Raw genomic sequence first — 22,193 nt, forward strand, 5'->3', positions numbered from 1 at the left:
AGAAAGAAAAAGGGGTTTTTGGTATTCTTATTCAGACAATTTTATGCCGTCACGCTCGGGTCTTCAATGAAATCCATCATGTAGATTGGCTCTCATTTGTAAGGCTCCGGTTGGCTCGTTTTATGGACCGCTTATTTCATATGACGCAACTTGGCCCAAAAGCAAAGGGAAGGCGAAGGAGATGTGTAAGTGATAGTCGTCGTGAAGAAGTCAAATACTATACAGCAGCAGTGATCGACATGCTATGTATGTTTCACCATGCCAATGTACCCTCCGATACTGTCGCCGCTTATTTTGGTAAGAAGTGTCAGTGCACGCACCCGGCCTCCGCGTCAAATACAGGTACGTTTCGAATGCCAACTTGTTCAATGAGTACAGAAAAAAAAAAGATGCGACTGAACAACTCAATAAGAAATAACAAGGAAGAAAGACAGAATGTCAAAGCTCTTTTATACAAGTATATACCACAGTAATCAGCGATTGCAATGATGGATGTGGGCAGCTTTAGATAAATTGTGAAGAGCAGCATGGCTGTTTTCAGCATAGTATGCGCGTCATCCTAGAGCTACTATTATCCATACAGGCTGCTTCTTCAGGTTGATACTGTTGTTTGGTTTGCTCGTTTTAACATCCTTCTCTATGAGGCTTGCTTTATAACCACGCTGCATAAGAAAGCTGCTTATTGCCATGGCATTCAGTAGTCATGACAATCCATGTTCCTGAAAGCCGCTTGTTGCCAGGACAAGCATGTCAAAACACATTTTATTTTATTCGCGTCACCCATTTTGACCAATTCCGAGCGAAATGGCGGCTGCTCTTGCGAAGCGATTCGCAGCGCTTTTTTCACACAACCGCAACCAGCGCAATGGGCAGACTCGTAGCAACACGCACATACTCAACCCTTGTTTTTTCGAGGCTCTGAGGCCAAGTTACGATGTTTTTTGCGCAGGGTCTCCATTGTACTTTGCTGTCATGCTCGGCTTCTTCATGCGCAGACCTTCCGTGCTGGCCGTGAATAAAGTTGGGGGCGGGGGGTTGGATGGGGGGATGGAACCAAAGTTGGGGGACGTCACTCGTCCAGGCGAAAACACTACACTGTATACGCTTATGGAGGTGTGGTTTTAGACTGCTTGTCGTCTTTAGTCTCGCATTGAGCTCGCTCGGTGGTCAGCTTAACGAACGATAATCGTAAGCTGGCAAGCGTGGTGGATGCAGAGAAAGGGATTCTTTTCAAGAAAAACAGCGTCGATCGTATATCCTATCTGTCTGCTTTTCCCAGGGTGCGCGTGAAGTATGATACATGCGAAAAAAGCAGACCAGATTGGCTCGGAACGTATCATCCGAACTAACTTTTTTTCCTTTCCATTTTTCTCGCGAACTGAACTACGCGAACACAGAAAGTAAAAAAAAAAAGATAAAAAACAGTGCCAAAGTGTGATAATGCGCGTTGTGATCGTGTTACTGTCGTCTGTCATTGTTGTGCGCTTTGTTGAGCACGGAGCTTATCTTTGCCTATTTTAGTTTTTTGTACGCAAAAAAAAAGATACAGGAAAGGAAAAAAAGCAAGCGTCCCTTCAGAATCTCATTGGGCCCAGACCAGCGTTCTTTTTGGAAATGAACTTTGCCCATAAAAAGACACCCATTTTCCACAGCGTGTTGCTTCCTCGCTTTTTCTTTCACTTTTCACTTTTCACTTTTTCACGATCACATATGGTAAGTTCCTTTCTTTTTTTCTCTCTTTTTTCTGTGGATGTGTGGGAAGGGAGGGGGGGCTAACGCGGGTTTTTGTGGGTCATGGGTGGGTGGGTGGGTGGGTGGGTGGGTGGTGTTTGTTTTGTAGGCACGGGCGACGAGGGCGTAAAGGTAGGTGGTTGAAGGTAAGTGAGTGGGTGTGTGGGTGGGTGGTGGTGCTTGTTTTGTAGGCACGGGCGACGAGGGCGTAAAGGTAGGTGGTTGAAGGTAAGTGAGTGGGTGGGTGGGTGGGTGGTGGTGCTTGTTTTGTAGGCACGTCGCGATTGGTGAGACCGGACTGGGCATCTCAATACCAATCGACCTTCAGTGATCCACAAAGCGACCAAGACAAGACCCTAGCTTTGTGGTGAGAGGGTAACGGGAGCAGATGTCGATGCACCTTCCAGTGGTTGCTCCTGTCAGTACCTGCTCAAGAGCAGGGAAGCTAAGACATCGACACCCTATTATTGATTAGTAGTATCATGTATCAAATAAAAAATGCTTCTCGTTCGCTGAACTTATTTGTGCGTGAACTTATTTGTGCGTGTTTTATACAGTATTGTTGTAAGACTTCTTCATATATGCGAGCGAGACTCGTCATTCTCGTTCCTAATTGCACAATAAAGACATTTGCATTGAGCAACATAGTTGCCATTCGAGATCGTTGCTAAAGTGACATTTGATTTTGTCAATAACAATGCTGTGATTCGGGAATAAAGGAGTCGACATTCAGAATGAGGCAGCCAACACCGGCCCAGGTCTGTTTGTTAAAGGCTATTATCAAATAGAAGGGCTGTAAACCAGATCCTCCTTCTCCTACCGTTACCGAGCTTCACCACTTTGTCCTTGGCAATTTGTTTCGTACACTTTGCTTTGGCGCACGTGTACTGCACGGTCATCTATTTTTGCGTCCTTACTTTTTGGTGTATATGGCTTCTATTTAAGTGAGCTTCTTGTTACAATAGCTGAGACCCTGTAAACCCTGTCTGTGCGCCTTGTGGCCCGACGGGTGCACGTATCTTCCTATTTAGAAACAGGCGGCGACATCGTCGGGGCACGGCCTGCATGATACCGGTGAAACATATTTCGTAGGACAATCGATACACGCGGACCACATACGCCTTCTTCTTGACCGCTTGACCGTTTGATCATGTCTCTTCTGCACATGTTTTTTTCTTCCCTACCCTTTGCTTTCTCACATTGTTTTTTAACCCGGGGGTTGAAAATACGCCCACATTTTTCAGGCCATTTCCTTTTTTCTCTTTCCCTTGGCCCTTCCCTTGGCTCTGGCTCTTCCCCTGGCTCTGGCTCTTCCCTTGGCTCTTCCCTTGGTCCTGGTCTTGCCTCTGTCGGTCCTGGTCTCAGCCTTTCTCCCGTGGACCCTGGCTGCCTACAACCGCTCCCTGCTTCGGGCTGTCCAGTCTGGCGTTCAACAGTATTGGTCACCACCGGTCTTCAGGCGAGATCAGAGGACGGAGAAATCCTTCTCTGTTTTTCGCCATAGAAATATGGTAGCGTCTTTTCGTATGGATGCCTTATCTGCCGGCCTGGTTTGCCATGGTGGGGTTTGCAATGAGGAGCCAGGTGCCACTGTAGATCGCGTTCGACTCTCAGGACTCAACTCTCGGCAATCGACTGTCTGGCATTCGACTCTCGGCAATCAACGCTCGGCAATCAGCTCCCAGCTTCAGTGTTCGGCTCCCAACATCCGAGTATCCAGTAAGCAGCTCCTCCAGCATTCGACAACAGCAGCAAATGGCCGTCCTTTTGGGTGTTTCGAGAGTCAATTCCTTCCCCTACCCCTACCCCTTCCCTTTCCTCTTCCCTTCCTTCCTCCCGTCCTTCCCTTCCGTCTACCCTTCCGTGATTGACTCAAAGCCAAATGATTGGGAGACCGGGTCAGCCAGGCCGAGGCAATTGGTGGTTTTCCCTTCCTCCCCCTATTACACACTTCTTCTGTTTCTTCTTGCTTTCTTCATGCTTTTTGTATAGCCTACGGGGTGTGCGGACTGCTTGTTGAGGTCACTTTGTAAAATCGCGTTCTTATTCTTTGACTTTTGTATTTATTTAATAAAATGTGTGCTCTTCGGCAAATAATATTCATAATGATAACCTTCAATGTTTCATTACTCTTTTATTACAATGAATAAAAACCTGCTCAAACTCGTTTCCTTGGAAAAGTGTTTACGTGTTGCTTGATCTTGCAATAACCATTTTCTTTCTGACTGTGTTCAATCGTCTTCGCCGCTTCATTTGACAGCTAGGAAAGAGCTCATGTTTTGGCGTGCTATGTCCCTGTTCTTATACAATGCTGACAATGTCATATGGCTTACATTAGATTCGTAATTACTTTTACTTTGCAATGACTTGATCGATTCTAAACATAATATCTAGGCAACTGTCTGACGCAAGCATAATGCACAGACCATGTAATGCAATGTCAAATTTTTTGTGAAACCCGTTGCGTAGCAATATCAGTACTGGGCACATCAGAAAATTTCTTGCAACAGCAGGATCTCTCTTGGACTTGGAACAAGTTGATCGAGCTTTGTGTGCTTGAACTGTCGTTTCTCATGCACTCTACAGCAAAGATCAAACCTTTTGATACCGATTACTGCAATGCTCATACTCATTAGTAGGATTGTTTTACAAACGTTTTAAATGGCTTTCTATCAAAGCCTAAATCCACGTGGATGTGCCCATCTGTTTGGGAGATCGCCTGGAATTGAGCTGCCTTTGGAGCGCCATATATGTATTCAGGTGGAGGCAGTTAGACACATGTACAGCAACGCTTTTCTTTATTACTTTTTCTCCGTGATCCTGCTTGTCCATACAGTTACGATAAAAATGGCTGCCGTGGTATACCTTTCACTTGTCGCCCGCATATGGCATGGAACACAATAGTGACTGTAATTAGTTGGCCCACGAAAGCTTGGGACAGCACGATTTGATGGCTCTCAAGCTTCGGACCGCCTTCCGATGTTTTGCCGTATTAGGCTACTACATATACCTATACAAATCTTTAATATCAATGACTATGTTTCTTCAAAAGAATTAGAAAGCCCTTTTGCTTTGTTTCAGTTCGAATTGAATTTGTACAGCATCTTACCGTCGCCATTTGTATTGCACTTTTCCTTAATTACAAGAACATTGGCTACCCAGGCCAGTATTGATTGAGCGGTCTGTATACTTCAAAAGTACGATACATGATTCCCTTGATGGATAATGAGGGGTAACAAATTGATTCTTTTGTCAATCTTCTAAAAGACGGCCGTCAACTGCTAGCGCCGGGGGAGCTCACCCAGCGGACAAGCCTCAGTGGACATGGCCATGTCTTTTCCTCGTGTACCAGTGATATCGAATGGAAAATGTCGCGAAACCGCCATTGGGACGATATCGTGAGAGTTCAATTCCAACGCTGTGAAACGGGTAAAGAGCTCGGATCATCCAACTTTGGTAAGCCATCCTGCCTATAGCAAGAGACGTAAATCTGTTTCTGTTTCTTACAGGGGAATTTATATACAGACTTACAACCAAAAAAACAAGCTTATATCATACACCACGGCCTTGTTATCGGTTATAACGACTTAAATATATCAGTCTCGCCAGTTGGTCTTCTACACTCTCCCATGCCTTTTCACTCCACGTGGTCATCGACACCTGTGTTTGTCTCGAGACCTATAAGCATTCTCTGATCCCAATATGTCAAGCGCAGAAACATATCCGATGCAACACATTCAAAGCACATAATTCAAGGCAACAACTCACTGAAAGTTACACATACAGCACATTGTACATATATATATATATATATGACTTGGTAGATATAGCCACTATGATACTTCACGAAATAAGAAATTGAGAAGTAATTGATCAACACCACGCCCATGCGGTGGACAGCTTTTGATGCTGTTCAGAATGAATAAAATGCTTTTCGGAAATTAGAGCGAGGCAGACTATGACCACGTTTAGGATATTTTAAACGTGTTTGGAGAAGTAGGCTACCGGTCATGGTCCCACCATTGGCAGCGACTCACGAAAGCAAGCAAGACAGCTTTTGAAATGCTATGAAAAAGCTCAGTGTATGCACTTGAGATTCGCAAACGCTTGTTCCTTTAGCAAAAAGCATTATACCAGCTGGATAAGCAAAAAAAGCCATGCAGTATTTTACAGTTACTGTTGTCAATCCAAGCCATAAAACAGGAGGGTTTTGTTATACCGCTAACCGTGAGTACGTCATTTACTGAAGCATATCAATGCATCTATATCGTGTCTTGTTTTTCCATTTCTGCATGCACTGCATGCGAAAATTGACTTGTAATGCAAGTTTATAACTTTCAAAGAGCAGTGCCCTTTCATTGTCAGTTTATTCAGTCGCTTTGCATTATAATCGCTGCTATTTTTGTAAGTCGGATTTATAACGCGGTGGAGTCCGATTCTTACTACAGGTGCGGAGTAAGGCAGTAAGCAATGAGGCCAGTGACTCACATTCATAACCTTGACACGAAAATTGACACGCAGAAAACAAAGACTACTTTTTGCTTTTTTCTCTTTTCTTGTAACTTTAAAATTTCACAATGAGCGGTGGTGCAAAGAAACTTTGGGGAGGACGATTCACTGGTGCAGTTGACCCTCTTATGGATGCCTTCAACGCTTCCATTCATTTCGACAAGCGCATGTACGCTGCTGATTTGACTGGCTCTATGGCATACAGCAAGGCATTGGCCAAGAACAACATTATCACCCAAGAGGAATGCGAACAGCTCGTCTCGGGTCTCACCAAGGTCATGGAAGAATGGGAGGCTGGCAAGTTTGAAATCAAGGAAGGTGACGAGGATATTCACACTGCCAACGAACGTCGTCTTGGTGAGATTGTTGGCTCGGTTGCTGGCAAGCTTCACACCGGCCGTAGCCGTAACGACCAGGTTGCTACGGATATGCGTCTCTGGCTTCGTGACGAAGCTAGCAAAATCTTGGCTCACTTGAAGGAACTTATCTCCATCACTGTGGCTCGCGCTGAGAAGGAGGTTGATGTTTTGATCCCCGGTTATACTCATTTGCAGGTAAAAAAAAAAGATATAAAAGTGTGTGTTCGATCCGATCGTGCATTTAATCAAATTGTGTGTATGTAGCGCGCTCAACCTATTCGCTGGTCGCACTTTTTGTTGTCGTATGCTTGGTTGTGGCAAGCTGATGCCGAACGTTTGGCCCAACTTATCGATCGTTTGAACGTACTTCCTCTTGGATCCGGTGCTTTGGCCGGCCACGCTTTCAACATTGACCGTGAGTTCCTTGCCAAGGAGCTCGGTTTCCGTGGATTGATCAACAACTCGCTCTATGCCGTCAGCGACCGTGATTTCGTTGCCGAATTCTTGTTCTGGGCCAGCTTGACCATGGTCCATATCTCCCGCATAGCTGAAGATCTCATTATTTATTCCAGCAGTGAATTCGGCTTTGTCAAGTTGGCTGATGCTTATAGCACTGGTTCCAGCTTGATGCCCCAAAAGAAGAACCCCGACAGTTTGGAATTGTTGCGTGGCAAGAGCGGTCGTGTCTTTGGTGGTGTAAGTTTATGGTCACCATGTAGAACGGTGGAGGGATGCTTTTTCCAAGTAACTGAACGGGGTTTTCTAACGACGAAATAATCAATCCAGATGTCTGGCTTCATGATGTCGTACAAGGGTATTCCAAGCACATACAACAAGGATCTTCAAGAAGACAAGGAGCCCATGTTCGATGCTGCTGATACTTTGTCAGGCTCGCTCCAAATCACTGCTGGTGTTTTGAGCACCATGAACGTGAGTCAGAGTAATAAAGAATGGATTATGGAACTATGGCTATGGTAAGACTAACATATAATATATATTGCTGGTCACAAATCAGATCTTCCCTGAAAAGATGCGTGGAGCCCTTAGCGCTGACATGCTTGCCACCGATTTGGCCGAATACCTTGTCCGCAAGGGCGTGCCATTCCGTGAGACCCACCATATCTCGGGTGCTGCTGTCAAGATGGCCGAAGACCGCGACTGCCAACTGCATGATTTGAGCGTCGAAGACCTCAAGACGCTCCACCCTTCATTCACTGACGATGTCGCCAATGTCTGGAGCTACGAGACCAGCATTGACAACCGAACTGCGCCCGGTGGTACTAGCAAGCCTGCTGTTCAAGACCAGATCAAGAAGCTCCAGAGCTGGCTCGCCGAGTCCCGTCCCAAGCACTAGAACGCTACACGTAAATAATCATAATAAAAAAACTAGTCCATGCTGTTGTACATACTACATACACATCTTTGCTTGAGGGGAATTAGAAGACATTTTGACGGGGGTTGGTGGGACCCATTTGCATGTAGTGCGGCGAAGACCAATGCGGGAAGACAAAAAAAAATTATATGAAAGGAAAGGGGTATTCCTCCTCCTCCCCCCCCCTTGTCAACAGATGGGTTCTTTGTCTAGGGTAGGGTAGCCGCAGACTACTTTTGGTGTGGGTTCTCTTTTTTCGCGTTCATTTCTCTTGAAAAAATCACGTATCATGACATTGTTACCGTTGCTATTACTGCTGCTCACTACTGTCATTGGAGCATTTGCCAAATGGGGACAGCCGTCTGCTGGAGTCATCCTGCGCGGCGACGATAGCAAAACCCGATCAGGTTTACTGAGCCGTGATCATCGTTGCACACAGTTTCCAAACGAGTTTCCGGCCCACACGGCACAAAACGTGGGTGCCACGCACTGTGGCCTCTGGACCAACGAAGATTGTACGGGAACCCTTTATGTGGTACCAGCACATTACGCCATCAATATGCCAAACGCCCAGTTCTCATCCATCATTTGTTAATATAAAACCCTCATATGCACATGCACTGACCAAACAATCAATCTTTGACACATGAAAAAGAAGTTCTTTCCAAAGAAGAAGAAAGCGAATAAAGAATCACGAAAAACAAAAAAGTACACAGTACAAAAGAAAGATGCCGTATGTTTTCTTTTGTTGTGATGGTGGTGGTGGTTGGATAGGTGTATGTTGAATGTGTATAAGTTATGTTCTTTTTTTGTAGTAAACTGTCTAAGCTCGTTGCAGCCGCATACGCCGTCCCAACGTAGCCATTCTTTTAACAAATGTATTCCCGCCATTATTACTATCTACTACTTGTTGTCCTTCGACGAGGTTGGCAGTGTCGATGACTAATGTGGCGGGTCTGGTATTGTTGTTGTTGTTGTTGGCCAACGTGGAGCGTCTATAAAGTTCTTTTGATCGGCGTTCTTGTCTTCGTTTCCGCGACTTGAATCCACTGCCAATCTTGACAAAGGCAGATTTCGACCGCTTTAAACCATCGGGACCATTGGCGGTTGCGGCGGCTGCCACATTGCTGCCTTGCTGCAAGCTGGCTCGCTTGGAAGCAGTCTTTTCCATCAAAAGTGACGAGCGGCGCTTGTTGCGGTTAGCGGGGTATCGGTGTCCTAGCGACCGTGCTCTGCGAAGATCTTGTGCTTCGACAACAACCGGGCGTGCGACTGTGTAACTGCGGCGCTTGACAGCGTCCTGACCATTATTGGCGTTATTATCGTTGTTGTTACTGATGATGGTATTATTATGATTATTATTGTTGTTGTTATTTGCTGCGGTGTTTGTTGGATCGTCGGTGTTGTGTCGCTGTGTCCTCCTCATGAGCGATGCTTTGCGTACAATCATGACTTCAGAGGTTGACGACCAGGACGAGGAGGATGATAGGGTAGAGCTGATGGATTTTCGTTGGTCATCCTGTTGTTGTGGCTGTGGTACGGTCAGGCTGTTACTGCTGCCATTGTTGGTAACAGGTGAGGTAGGAGCGTTGGTGGTGGTTGCGGTTGTGACAATAGTAGAGGTGGAGTTGTTGATGGTGTTGAGGTCTTTCTTGGTGGTGGATGCACGTTTCTTGTTGCCTTTTACAAAGGATGCTAATTTGCGGATGGATTTCTTTTTGGACATCGACTCAGAGTCAATTCCGATGGCTTGGTCACTCGGTGACTTGTCATGGTGATGGTTGTTGTTGTTGCCTAGTGCATTTGCCAACGTTGCTAAAAATTCCGTGCTCTTGGACTTGATCCCTCCTTTCTTGAGATCCTCGACAGAGCCCGAAGGTGTCATCCCTGCCACCTGTCGTTGTTCCCGGTATTTTAATGATGAAGATCGTTGTGGTGGTTTTGGCACGTTGCCGTCGAGTGGAGGAAAGCTGGATGATCGACGTTTACTCGAAAGCCGCGCGCCGAACGGTGGAGGGGCGGATGGTGGCGGTGGGAATGTCATCATTTGCTGTGTCCATGATTGAGAGAGTCGGCTTCTTCTATTTGGTGTCTGTGCTGCTTGAAAATATGGGTCATCGTCTATTGTGAATGTTTCGAAAGTGGGAATAAGGCCCATCAGCGAGTCGATCGAGTATCGTTGTGATTTGCGAAGGTCGTCTTTGGGGAAGGGTAGTTCAGGGAGCTTTGGCGCGGTATTGAGCTTAATATCGACCGAGAACTCCATATCAAACAAGTTCATTAACTCGCTTGCCATATTTTGAACATGCATGTTTGGACCTGTTGGTGCTATGCCCGTATCGCTAGTCCAGCTAAGTCGGTTTTTACTGCGCAGTGATGGTGTGAGACTTTTTCGGCGAGCTGTGGTGGTGGTGGTGGCTGCTGCTGCTGCTGCTGCTACCACTGCTGCCGCGGCTGTGGGAAGATCATCGGGTAGTGGTGGGCCTTTGGGTAACGGTTTCTCGACCAGCGAAGCGGGGGATGGTGGAAGGGAATGAGGTTGAGGAGGAACTGGTCTGCTTATGGTGTCGGATGAAATGGTAGCATGTGGTTGAGAGAATATTGAGGGTTCAGACATGGATGAGCCACTCGTATTGATCGGGTCTTCGACTTCTTCGTGGTCGCTCAACCACATTTCATGGTCGTCGACGTCGTCTCCGTCTTCATAGTCGATGTCCAGCGGTTGAAATGCCTCAATGGTTTGGGCATACTGTGCAAACATTTCCTCCAATGATTCTTGTGTCATATCGCCTAGCGATCTAATTAAAAAACAAGATAATAAATCATCATCATATTCATTTAATAACTCGTTGCTTCAATCTCATTGATTTGGGGTGTGCGTTTCTTCCTTACTCGGGAGTAAAAAACGACCAGCGTGTCATTTGGTCCAGCCATTCTGGAGGAGTATCATCGTATAATACATCGAGCATATTCTTTATTAGCGCGGTTTTTCGCATGGAGTGTAGGTCGGGAGCTGCGAACGTGAGCTGCGCAAGTTTATAGTTGGAGATGGCAGCCAGTTGGATTGGGTTGTGCATGGCAATCATCTGATTGAGAGGTGAATTGCTGGTCAGACGGGTGGACGATTTAGGTGGTGTCGGTTGACTGACACTCGAAAGATCGTCGTCGCCGCCCATGGCGAAGGAAAGAGGACAGATATATTAGCGACGGTGCGCAAGGTTTGATACAAACGAGGGGAAAGGGGAAAGAGCAAAAGGAAAAGAAAAACTCTTTTTTCTTCACTTTGTCAATCAATTAATGGTTGGGGGGGGAATAAAAGGTGTGTGTGTGTGTGTGTGTTCTGTGTATGCGGATAAGAGAGAGAGAGAGAGAGAGAAAGAGAGAGAGAAAAGTGAGAAGTGTATGGAGATTGAGAGTATCGTTCTGAGGGTCATTGGTGCAACACGAACGATTAATTGCTTTTAGCTACAGTTTCTAATCCCGAGATCGTCTTTGGCAATCCAGACCAGGTGTATATCCGCTTTCCAAACAGAAAAAATCCACTTTACTCTATTTGGGAATCATGAGCAGACTTATTCGTCTTTTTATTATAAAGGCCTATTCAAGGTAGTACCAATGTTGGTGCTTTCTCCAAGTTTCGCCAAATGCTGCATATACAAGTACACTCGAGAAAACAAACCCGTCTTAAGCTTCCCATGCACAGTACATTCCATCTCACTTTGTGAGAACGGACCTTGTTTTTGTGCGACAACAATGTTGTCAGTTGGTTTAGCGCTGCCTTATTAAGTGGCGTCATTTTTGTTAATGACATAGTCTTTTTATTCCATATACATTGTGAGCAGCATTATGCCTGTATAAAACCATCCAGGGCACCCTCCCCTCTCCCCTACTTCTCCGTGTTTTCTTTAGTATATACGTTTTAGATCATGAAAGTGGCCTGTCCGCCTTTACGAAATAGGTTTAATTTGCGCTTGTAGCCTAACAACATCAAGGAAGACTACTGGCTGCCTTAAAATTTGTTACATGTACCCTCGTTTGCACTACCACAGGTAAACTTTGCACTCATTCTCACCCTTCCAGTGCAACGTCGCAATTGTTTTGGTATTACATTCGTATATACCTTACTTGGTAGGAGTCGAACGGTGTAGCTTCGGTTATATACTACGATCAAAGCATTTTGCTGTTGTTAATAACATTCAAAGCTACTATGTACATAGATCTCGGATTATACTCATGTAGTATAAAAGAATACAGTAGTAAATATACTGTACAACTACTTGTTCAGCACCATTCGACTTACAGCTACATGCGCCATGTGCTGCTACTGTGGAATTCTTATTAATTATGCATGTAGAAGGGACAAAACCGGTTTATGAACTATATTAATGGGGATCAGAGTATTTTCAACACACGATTTAACGATGTACAGTAGATAGTGGCGGTCATAGGCGCATGGAACGTAGATTTTGATCACAATAAGACATCAAGGACCGATTTGCATTGGTTTTCATATCTGTATCTATTTGGGAATTCAAACAACAATGTGACTGAACATGACTTGAATAAAGCTGGACAACTCAATCCTAAGTTAAACCATCAGTATATCTTCACTCCCATAATCCTTTGTCCATTGACTGCAGTATATACGTATGCTGACGTTGAGTGTATATAAACTGTACTGATGATGCTCAAAAAGAATTTGAAGTGGGAAAAGTGCAATTGGATGAAAGAAAAATGAACTCTGTACAGATAGATGTATATATACGATTGCGTGTGTATGTGGAGTGAGGGGTGGGGGATGGGTGTTTGTGCGTGCATGACTATATGTATATTACAATGTTTGGCCGTCAGTATACCCCAGCGATCGCATTACTTCATCAAGCTGTTCTTCAACAGTTGGTTTTTCACGAGGTAACTCTTCATCGGCAGGATCTGAAATCATTTGCAGTAAGTTTGGCAGAGTAGCACCATGAGCATAGTAGATATCGATTGTGGAAGAGTCTCTTCTATTGGAATATGAAGAGATATGCGTTGCCTCACTACGATGATGATGATGCTGTTGTTGTTGTTGTTGTACGCGATGAGGAGATCGTTTTGGGATTGGTGGAGGTGGTAATTTGTCATTGTTGGCAGGATAGTTTTTGAGCAAGTCTGGTCGCAATCCCATCAAGGCCAAGACACGTTCTTCAATTTGGTCTTCGTCCTCCTCTTCTTCCTTGTGGTGTAGCGCTTGTGGATCATCGATTTCAAACTTGCTTTCGTAGACATTGTCTGACGCAGCAAAAAAGCTTTTGCGCTTGCCCTGTTTCTTGACGACACCCCATACAACTGAGCCATCACTCATCTCGCGCACTTCAACACCTTCGAGCTCTTGCTGCGCCGTCGGTCGTTGCTGTTGTTCTTCTTGCTGCTTTTCTTTTTGTTCATTAGCATCATTGTTGCTGGTATTATTACGTCGCTTCGAGATCTGTCGTTTTACTGATGTTTGGCGAGTGATCATGGTAGCTGTCTGTCGAGATGCGACATCTTCATCACTATCAGGTGTCGATGATCGTGTCCGCTGACGCTGTTCTTGTTGTTGTTGCACTTCATTTGGCCCTGAAGGGATCGATGGCACTGGGGGTGGTGCATTTTCGATGTTTTTCAAGAAATTCTCCGAGTCAGGTTTGACATAAATTATAGTGCGTCGTACAATCTGTGCTCGTGTTGGTGCGGCGTCTTCTTCCATGTTGACTTTTTTTGGTACTTGACGACGTGATATCCGAGCAGTACTTAGTAGTTGTGACAGCATGCGCTTTCCTTTGCTTTGGTTGTGGTTTTCAGCCGTGGGCGTTGCTATCTGTAACTTGTCACCTTGATCGCTTGCAGCAGCAGCGCCAGCCTTTTTACTCTCTGCGTTGTGTTTGAGAACTGCAATGGCAGCAGGTGATAACGCGCTATGTGATCGTTTCTTTTTTACTTGTTGCTGCTGCTCTTCTTGTAACTGTTGACTCAGCTGTGGTTGCGTATTACTGCGCTGGGGAATCACACTAACTGTGCTCAAATTGCGCATTAGGCCCTTGATGGATGGCGTTGATTGCGATCGAGCACGATTGCGGAGAGTGCCAAACAGATTGAGCGACTTGGACCGACTTGTTCCTGTGGGTTGATTACTGCTGGACTCCTGGTGTTTCTGGTGCTGCTTTTGTTGCTTTTGATTGCTACTAGGAGCATTCTGGTTGTTGTTGTTGCTGAGTGTTAGTGCTGGTTCCTTGGCAACAAGGTCCGTAGCAACCTGGCCTACATCAAAATCCGTCAATTCCTTGAACCGGGAGCTTCGGCTAGCACTGGACGACTTGCGACTGCCACTACTCTCGCTACCGCTGTGATGACTCTTTTGTTCTTGTCCTTCATCCTCAGCTTCCACAGCTTTTTTATCGGCATTCAGCCCGGTATTATCTTCTTCCTCTTCAACCAAGATCTTGTCCGAGTCATTGTATACCGTCGATTGCTTGACTTGCTGCTGCTGCTGCTGGTGGTTCGCTGCCGCTGCTGCTTCAGTTGTTGTTGTTGCTGTTGTATTGGATGATGACGCCGACGACAAGAAGGATGAAGCAGATGTTGAGGATATGTTGCTTTTTACGGAATTGTCAGACAAGCGTGAGAGTTTCTTCTTGGGTAGCCAGGAGGCGCTATTTTCGATTGGATTCCGCAACTTTTGCAGAGAAAAGCCCCTTGATCGAGTAGGTTTGGGAGACACAGGTGTGCTAGGTACGGTTGTAGGAGAAGAAGAGGAAGAGAAACGAGGAGCTGTGGCTTGAGATGATTCTATCAATGTTGCACCATCGTCTATACAGTCATGCGGGTGCACGGTCACCGTCGATTGTCAGTTCAGATTTCACAAGATCAACTTTTGTGCAACGTAAGCTTACCATGATTCGTACTAGTATTAGTGGCAGTAGTACTAGCAGCGATGATCAGATTGGAAGGAAATGCTTGTTCTTGATCCTTGCGTAAGAAATCAATCGGTTCATTCCATTCGATCTTCTCACATGCGTATTCTTCCTCAGCCATGATGGTTGCTGACCCCTCTTCCTCTGTTTCCGCTTTCTGCTGCTGATTTTCATGCTGTTCTTGCCGTTGTTGATGCCGTGCTGCTGCCAGACTTTTCCGTCGAATCTCCATCAGTTTGGCAAACTCGAGCTCGTCTTGTTCAGTCAGCACCAGTTTACTTTCCCGTGAGTGAACAACAGAAAGCCGGTTTTCGTACAGCTGGTGAGCAAATGCAGTTAAATCAAAAGGGTTTGTTGTTCCTGCTGCTGTTGAAATTGACTGCTCTTGTTGTTTTTGGCGTTTATTGTTATTGCTATTATTGTCCTCTTTACCGCAATCACCACAAGACACTGATGATGATGATGATAATGGGACGGTGATTCTGTTGCTGTTTGTTGTTGTTGACTGTTCCAATTCGTTGTTCTTGCTAATAATATTGTCGTTGTCTGCATCAAAATCACGATAAAAATAGTTGATGCTTTCTTTGTCGTGATCTAGCTGTTCCTGGTCAACGGCCCTAATCTGTGAATTGGGTTGTGATTGGTTAGGTGTCAAACGCTTTATAGTGACCTGAGAAAATAGAAGAGATCGGCTTTCGTTTTGTACCTTGTAGCTCCCTACGATTGACTCCGACGGTTGTTGATCGCCTTGATGATGCTTGTGGTGATGTTGATGATGGGGTCGAAGGTGTTCCTCATAGCGAAATATTCCAGAGTCAGTATCTTCTTCTTCATCGTCATCGTCGTCCTCATCACGATTTAAGCCTTTGTCGGGACAAATGCCAAGCTTGGGCGATGAGGGAGGCGAAAGCGCAGGAGTGTTCATGATATCATCATTCGCGACGGTGGTGCTGTTGATGTTGCTGCCGTTACTACAGCCATTGGCAGGTGAGTCATCGTCGCCAACAGGCTCATCTTTGAAACTATGGCGGGGTATCGCTTCACACGTCCGAAGCGAACTTTGTCCTTGCTGATACTGCTCAATTGTTTGAAGGAAGGAGGAATCCTCTTCGGTTTCGGGCATTGTGAGGAGAGTTGTTGTTGATCTAAATCTAGTACAGGTTTTTTTTATTCTCGAGCACAAATAGGGGAGAGTAAATAGAAGGGCGAGGCAGGATGAAAAAGAGGTTAATAATATTGAAATGGCATGAGACGAGAAGGAAAAGAAGAAGAGAAAGAAAGAAAAGAGAAAAGAGGGAAATGAAATAGCGTGAGGAACACCAAGCGTTAATAATTTTTGAGCTTAAACACTATGTACCCCCGATTTAAAAAGTTCTGTAAATGGGAACGTCGCTTAATTGCCCAGGTTACACCAACAACATCTTATGTGCTGTAATATATCAATCTACTACAGTACAGTATATGCGTTCTCGCGAAAGAACCAGAGAGAGGTAATATGTAATATGTAGCAATAACATGTAAATAATAAACAACAGATGGGCCACACAGACAAATAAAGGCAGAGAAAGAGAGGGCCAAGTTCACAGCCTCTTCTTGTTCTTATTTTGTTTAATTATAGTATCGACGAGCATTCACAAAAGTGAATGGTGAGGGCCATTGCTCGGATCCTCCCTGTTTCAATAGCTTCTTGTCATCGGAGACCAGCATTTCTACGGGCACCTCCTTTTCTACACCTTGCTGCTTGGCGATCACCTTGAGCCGCGGGAGCCGAACCTTGCCTGCCAACAGTGGGTAGCAAGTATAGTTGTACGACGTATGGGAGAGTGGCAGCACACGGTCCTTCAGGATCTTCAATCCAGAATACACAAATGCGTCACTGAGTTCCACAGACGCTGTGTATTCTGCCAAATGAACCGTTGGGTTGTAGACGGTGTATGTCAACCTGAAAGGTTCGCCTACGTGGATATCGTCCGGAGCATCTTTTTGTGTACAAAGAAGAAGTTAGCAGCTATAAATAAAACATTCTGTTCATATTCTTCTACTTTACCTGCAACAACACTAAGACTTTGTCGCCTAAACTCGAGGGTGGGCATTGGCATAGCTGTTTGTGAATAGGGGGAATCTTGGCCACTCCTAAAAATCATCAACATCAGCATTAATGGTACACCCTCAACTCCTCAACCCTCGAATAGCTATGTAAGTCTACATTGATTTGATCTCGTTACCTTCGCCAATGTATGATAATAGATCCCACAGGTATGGTTGGCTGAGGCTCCGTCATGTCTTTGGTTGCCATTCGGAACAGGTAATTTGTATCACAAACATGTCCTGCCGTCCATGCTGACGCGGTGAAAAAGTGAAAGAAGCGCGTTAGTTACCATCTCTGTAACATGAGCTAAGCGTACTTTTACTAGAACGTGCACATCTTACTTTGACTACTTTTAATGACTTCGTCCGATGTCGAAATCAGGGTCAGAGACGTATAAGGATGCTCAAATGTCTATATCAGGTATATACATTTGGATTAGAAGGTAAAACATGAGTTCTCTCCGTTTTCGGCATAGTCGGATAGTTCTCTCTTTCCTCTTCCTCTACCCCCCCCCTTGACTCCCTGGACTCCTCTATCTCACAGGCTCGCAGTAGTAGTTGGCATACCTCTTGCTTAAGCTCCAATCTTTCGATCTCAAGGTCGCTTACTGAGCAGCAACGAATAGATGTATTGATTAGCCACTTTTCGGTTTTGCCAAGGTCAGGTGAGGATGTTGTAAAAGACAATTTGTCACTGTGTGCATACAGTTTAAAGTTGCTTTCGAACGGGGATCTAAAGGGAATGCGCAGAAGTTCTCGCTTCTCGATGAATTGAGACTCTGACTGCTCTTGCTGTTGGTCTTTGCCATCCGCTGAGCGATAACGAGCCTAAATGCAATAGGTTTAACTCTTAGTAACACAAAAAAGGTGGTGAACGGAAAATAAGCATGAAAAAAACAAATCTGCACATAAAATTACCGTTAATGATACCACGCGGATGCCGGGCATATCCCCTGCATGAATGTATACTGGCTTGGTTGCTGACTGCCCAGACTCAATACGATCAAAAGCAACCTCTGCAACAGATTCTCGGGTATCCTTGTTGTTACTATCTCTTGATAAAGTGATATAATCTGTGACGTGTAAATCTTAGTCATCCATCGATTCATTTCTCTTGAATATCTGTGAGTGCGTTCATTATACCTTGTCCTGCTGTATCCTTTAGCTCGACTAGTAATTTGGCATCAATCGCATCTTGTTCTTGGTTTTGGATCGTGACGTTAAATTCAAAGTGTTCATCAAGTAATGCTTGAGCATCATGGCCAGCAATTAACTTGACACGCGGGTGTCTCTGAGATATCCTACACATGGTTAGTCTACATTTCTGTGCTGATAGACATGCATAATTTAGAAGCATACTTTATAATATTAAATTCGCCACTTCCATCCAAAAATGTAAACTTTGGTGAGGCGCCATCTGTAGCAAAAACCGGTCAGCTGGAATCTTTGATATTAACTTTGCAGCAATTTTTCCTTACCTTTGGATGCCTCGAGCCACTTTCTCCTGGATAAGTTCTTATTGACCTCGATCGGGTGGTCCATATCGTAATTTAAGCTAACATGCCATTGTGGAGATTTGATATCCAGACATACACCCACAATCTGAAACACGTTTTTTCCATACAAACATTAATCTCACTAACAAAACATACGTTTACATACTTGAAGGAAATAAGGAACATACCTTGAGTTCGCCAGATTCCTTTGGCTTAATGCATCCTTCAAAAGCTTTGGTTTGATTTTTGGTGACTCGAAGATCAGCCTCTTTGCTTAACCAACCAGCATATTCGCCTTCTGTCTGTGGTTTCAGATCATGACAGCAATCAACACGTACTGCACTCGCCAACCCACAGTCATCGTCGCTGTTGCTGTCCATCAATAGCATATTGTATTGTGAATCATTGAATAGAATCCGCATGCTATTCAATCGAAACGGTGCTGGTGGGCTCGTTTTTCCTGTTTTCAAAGCGACTTGGTAATAAACAGGTGTATTTACAAAACTGGCTCTGGTTTTAAACTGAATGTGGCAGGATAACATAGGATTGATCTGGTCCATTTGAATCGCTAGTGCCCTAGGTATCGTTGGGGTTTCCTCGTTTTCTTGTTGCTGTCGATGAAGCACATCAAACAATTCAGTCTGAATATCCTGACGCTTTTGTTCAGACATTGGCAAGTCGCTCGACATGAGCTCCACCAAACATTCGAGTGCACGCTCCCAAGACTTGAGTTCCTTGGCACACCGCAGCGACCACCGAAGAATTGAGGTCAAGATCATGTTCCAGTTTTCTTTACGATACGTCTTGCCGATAGGTTCAAAAAACTTGAGAGCCATTTCGAACTTGCCAGCTTCGTAATACGTTCCGGCGATTTCAGCTGCCAAGTATAGCGTCATGCGACCATTTCTGTACTTTTTAAACTGTTCGTAGCTCTTGGTCAACAACTCGATTGTCAATCCAGAGTGATCGATTTGTCGTTCGTTTGCGAGCAGCGTTTCCCATGCTGTCGCTTGAGGTTCATTGCTATCGCCTCCTGTCGCGCTGTCCGCTTCCAGAAATCGACGTCTTCGTTCTGCACAGCACATGGCGGCCAAGTGATAGTAGAAACCAGGATGCTGCAGAATTGAACCTGGGTTGCAACCAGCGATGGAGCTTGCTCCTCCGCCGCTCATCAGTGGATGAGATGCATTGGGTGATCCAGGAGCAGCCATGTATGCTGTTGGAATAGGTATCTTGAATCCATGTTGTGCGGCAGTTTCAATAAGATCGCCAAAGATACGGTATTGCTTCGATAGCCATGCCCAATACTCAAAGGATTGTTCGCCCGTTCCCCATACAGATGCATAAGACTGAATCATATGTAAATGTCCGTTTAATTGTGACAAAGCACCAGAAGGATCATTCATATAAAGATAGAAACTACAAATCTAAAAGGAACGTTTAGCATGTCCAATTCAAAACTCGATGTATTCTCTTTCGCAATGATAACTAACCTTGATACTGATACAATCAACAAGCATCCGTGCCTCCTCCCATCGCTTACTACGTATCGGCAAACCAGTCTGTCCGGGGGTAATGGATGATTTTGGTGCAAGCATATCGCCCACTAGCGTGTACGCGCTCTCGTATGATCTTTAAAACAACCACTCATATATCAATGAGTGAATATGTCCTTCTTTGAATTTTTTCATCCTCTTTCTCTCTCTCACTCTCACACACACAAACAGCTAGATTTCAGCACCACTTACTTTATTGCTCCTTCGATGTCATGTCGAATTTCTTGAAATAATCCAGTTTTATAATCATAACGCAGCATCCATCCTTGTATAGAGAGCGGCTGTGGTTCATTTGTATCTGGAATGCGAGGGGACATGGACGGTGATGGCAGTTTAGATCGTTTCTTTCGTGCTTTTTTGATCCGATTGCTGTAATAATGAACTGCTGGCTCATGCAAGGCGCGATAAAGGCTACACGACAGGAAGCATTCATTTCAATTACACTAGGTACGATATTTCTTTCCTCACTTACTAATAACCATCAACACAATGAGAAATCTATCTATACCTATTCACAAATTCCTGCACGTCATGCTGTGTACCGGGACCGATTACAAAGAATGAGTGTCGATTATCCATACCCGATTGTTTTCGGATCCACACCAACCGCTCTTCGACAGCAGGATCATCTACGTACGTTGTTTTTTCTTACATGTCAGTCAGGCAAATCTTACTCCAATACTTCCGCCTTTGTATTATTCCATGCTTTGAGTTTTTAAGTTATCAATTACCCGTCTGTTGGCGTTTTAATATCATCGTGGCAGCAAACTTGATTCCCTTATCCTGGAAATACTTTCTACATAAATTTTCAAGCATTTAGCATCCCTTTCTATGAGTTTCTTTCCCGTTTGCAAGATCCACAACTAGTAAATTTTACCTGCGATCATTGATTTCATGTGCCAACGTAGTATCCTTTTCACGCTCTGTTGGATCAATCAATACATGCGACGCCAAAGGTCCTGTCTCTCGTTTTGGTCGAGGTTGGCTTCCTGGTTCCTGACTCCAATCCCATAAATCGTAAAACCCGACAACGACACTAGGTGTTTCCAGCTGTTTTTTAACCCACAATGGTGTCATGAAACCATCTGGATGAAGGGGCGATTCGTGCGATAACGGTGAAAGGTTCGAATGAGGTGGAGGTAGGTTAGGACCGATCGGCGTTCGTTCTGGAAGTGTAAAGTCCTACAAACCACAATATAAATAAGTGAATCGTTAGCCTCTACACAGACCAGCACTCACATACAAGAAAAAGAAGAAAAAGGCGCGCTTATGAAAACTAGAATCTCGAAATTGTAAAGTTTTGCTTACCTTGTCAACGAAAATGGTTTTAAACGGTGGTGTAGGATTAGTAGTGCCAGGGCCAGCTGCTGTTGGTCGTGGTGTATCATAGAGTGAGAACTGTTGCTTATTACTGAACACAGTTTGAAGCATAGAACCTAAGGCTGCACGAGACGACGGTGCGTGACGTCCAGCATTTGAACTTGCTGGAGTTGTTGCTGACGATCGTTGACCTTCTGATGGTGGTGGTGAAGAAGTACTAGTAGTGTCACTATCGCCTGGTGCTGGCGCTGCAGCTGACGACGATGAGTCGGTGGTGGCGTTCGCGCCAAGACCGTAAACTGCGAGCACAGGGACAGTGTGGAGCAAATACTCGGCAGGGTACGTGTTCATGAGGATGGAATCGACTCTCTACGTGATTTCGAGGTAGTGAACTTGACGATTCTGCTGATTAAAATACGTGTGTATGCTTTTTTTTTTGGCAAGGAAACAAGAAAAGTTACAATGTGCTGACTCTGTCATCCTTAAAATTCCCTTTCAGCGCGTATCCAAGCGTCATCCGACGTTTCACAAGTTTGCCTTTGCTGATAAGTCAGCCAACCCAGCTTATGCCTTCGTACAAGGATATAAGATTGTATTCAACATTTTTGTGTCTATTCCACGTAATGGATATACATTCTAAACTTACTAATAGCTTAAGTGTATGCAGTAAAGCTTACAATGTAGTAAAGATGCTGATAAAATGATGGAGCCATTCTAAAATAAGCAATGGATTACAGTTTACTATTCTGTTATCGTTGCAGTATTCTAGCAATAAAATTTCAACAAGGTTTGTAAACATGTCTGATATGGCTCCATGATAGCAACTGAAG

General features: G+C 44.7%; 6 protein-coding genes across 6 annotated transcripts; 3 read left to right on the plus strand and 3 right to left on the minus strand.

Moving 5' to 3' along the window:
* Window positions 1-2,472: 2,472 nt before the first annotated feature.
* Window positions 2,473-3,638, plus strand: BDB00DRAFT_440526 (uncharacterized protein). The gene is made up of 2 exons (XM_053117399.1): window positions 2,473-3,089; window positions 3,316-3,638. The coding sequence occupies exons 1-2, from the start codon at window positions 2,882-2,884 to the stop codon at window positions 3,600-3,602; spliced, it is 495 nt and encodes a 164-aa protein (XP_052978544.1). The 5' UTR covers window positions 2,473-2,881; the 3' UTR covers window positions 3,603-3,638.
* Window positions 3,639-6,223: 2,585 nt separating this feature from the next.
* On the plus strand, window positions 6,224-8,056 carry BDB00DRAFT_440541 (argininosuccinate lyase). The gene is made up of 4 exons (XM_053117400.1): window positions 6,224-6,794; window positions 6,864-7,295; window positions 7,386-7,529; window positions 7,615-8,056. The coding sequence occupies exons 1-4, from the start codon at window positions 6,309-6,311 to the stop codon at window positions 7,951-7,953; spliced, it is 1,401 nt and encodes a 466-aa protein (XP_052978545.1). The 5' UTR covers window positions 6,224-6,308; the 3' UTR covers window positions 7,954-8,056.
* Window positions 8,057-8,260: 204 nt separating this feature from the next.
* Window positions 8,261-8,566, plus strand: BDB00DRAFT_873549 (uncharacterized protein; the record flags this gene model as incomplete). The annotated part of the gene is made up of 1 exon (XM_053127102.1): window positions 8,261-8,566. The coding sequence occupies one exon, from the start codon at window positions 8,261-8,263 to the stop codon at window positions 8,564-8,566; it is 306 nt and encodes a 101-aa protein (XP_052978546.1).
* Window positions 8,567-8,575: 9 nt separating this feature from the next.
* BDB00DRAFT_829154 (uncharacterized protein) lies at window positions 8,576-11,363 on the minus strand. Its single transcript, XM_053123916.1, has 2 exons — window positions 10,864-11,363; window positions 8,576-10,769 (listed from the first exon to the last, which is right to left on the minus strand). Exons 1-2 carry the CDS (start codon window positions 11,145-11,147, stop codon window positions 8,795-8,797), a joined length of 2,259 nt encoding a protein of 752 aa, XP_052978547.1. The 5' UTR covers window positions 11,148-11,363; the 3' UTR covers window positions 8,576-8,794.
* A 1,439-nt stretch (window positions 11,364-12,802) lies between these two features.
* On the minus strand, window positions 12,803-16,026 carry BDB00DRAFT_873551 (uncharacterized protein; the record flags this gene model as incomplete). Its single annotated transcript, XM_053127103.1, has 3 exons — window positions 12,803-14,799; window positions 14,883-15,525; window positions 15,610-16,026. The coding sequence occupies 3 exons, from the start codon at window positions 16,024-16,026 to the stop codon at window positions 12,803-12,805; spliced, it is 3,057 nt and encodes a 1,018-aa protein (XP_052978548.1).
* A 485-nt stretch (window positions 16,027-16,511) lies between these two features.
* BDB00DRAFT_883514 (Gryzun, putative trafficking through golgi-domain-containing protein) lies at window positions 16,512-21,714 on the minus strand (the record flags this gene model as incomplete). Its single annotated transcript, XM_053128241.1, has 16 exons — window positions 16,512-16,574; window positions 16,605-16,882; window positions 16,951-17,036; window positions 17,129-17,243; window positions 17,534-17,819; window positions 17,910-18,043; window positions 18,135-18,292; window positions 18,351-18,408; window positions 18,470-18,593; window positions 18,676-19,914; window positions 19,981-20,119; window positions 20,236-20,454; window positions 20,552-20,672; window positions 20,775-20,839; window positions 20,921-21,225; window positions 21,352-21,714. The coding sequence occupies 16 exons, from the start codon at window positions 21,712-21,714 to the stop codon at window positions 16,512-16,514; spliced, it is 3,753 nt and encodes a 1,250-aa protein (XP_052978549.1).
* Between the last annotated feature and the right edge of the window lie 479 nt (window positions 21,715-22,193).

This window comes from Zychaea mexicana (genome assembly GCF_025766255.1).
Source record: "Zychaea mexicana strain RSA 1403 chromosome Unknown BDB00scaffold_49, whole genome shotgun sequence".
In the NCBI taxonomy this organism is placed as follows: domain Eukaryota; kingdom Fungi; phylum Mucoromycota; class Mucoromycetes; order Mucorales; family Lichtheimiaceae; genus Zychaea; species Zychaea mexicana.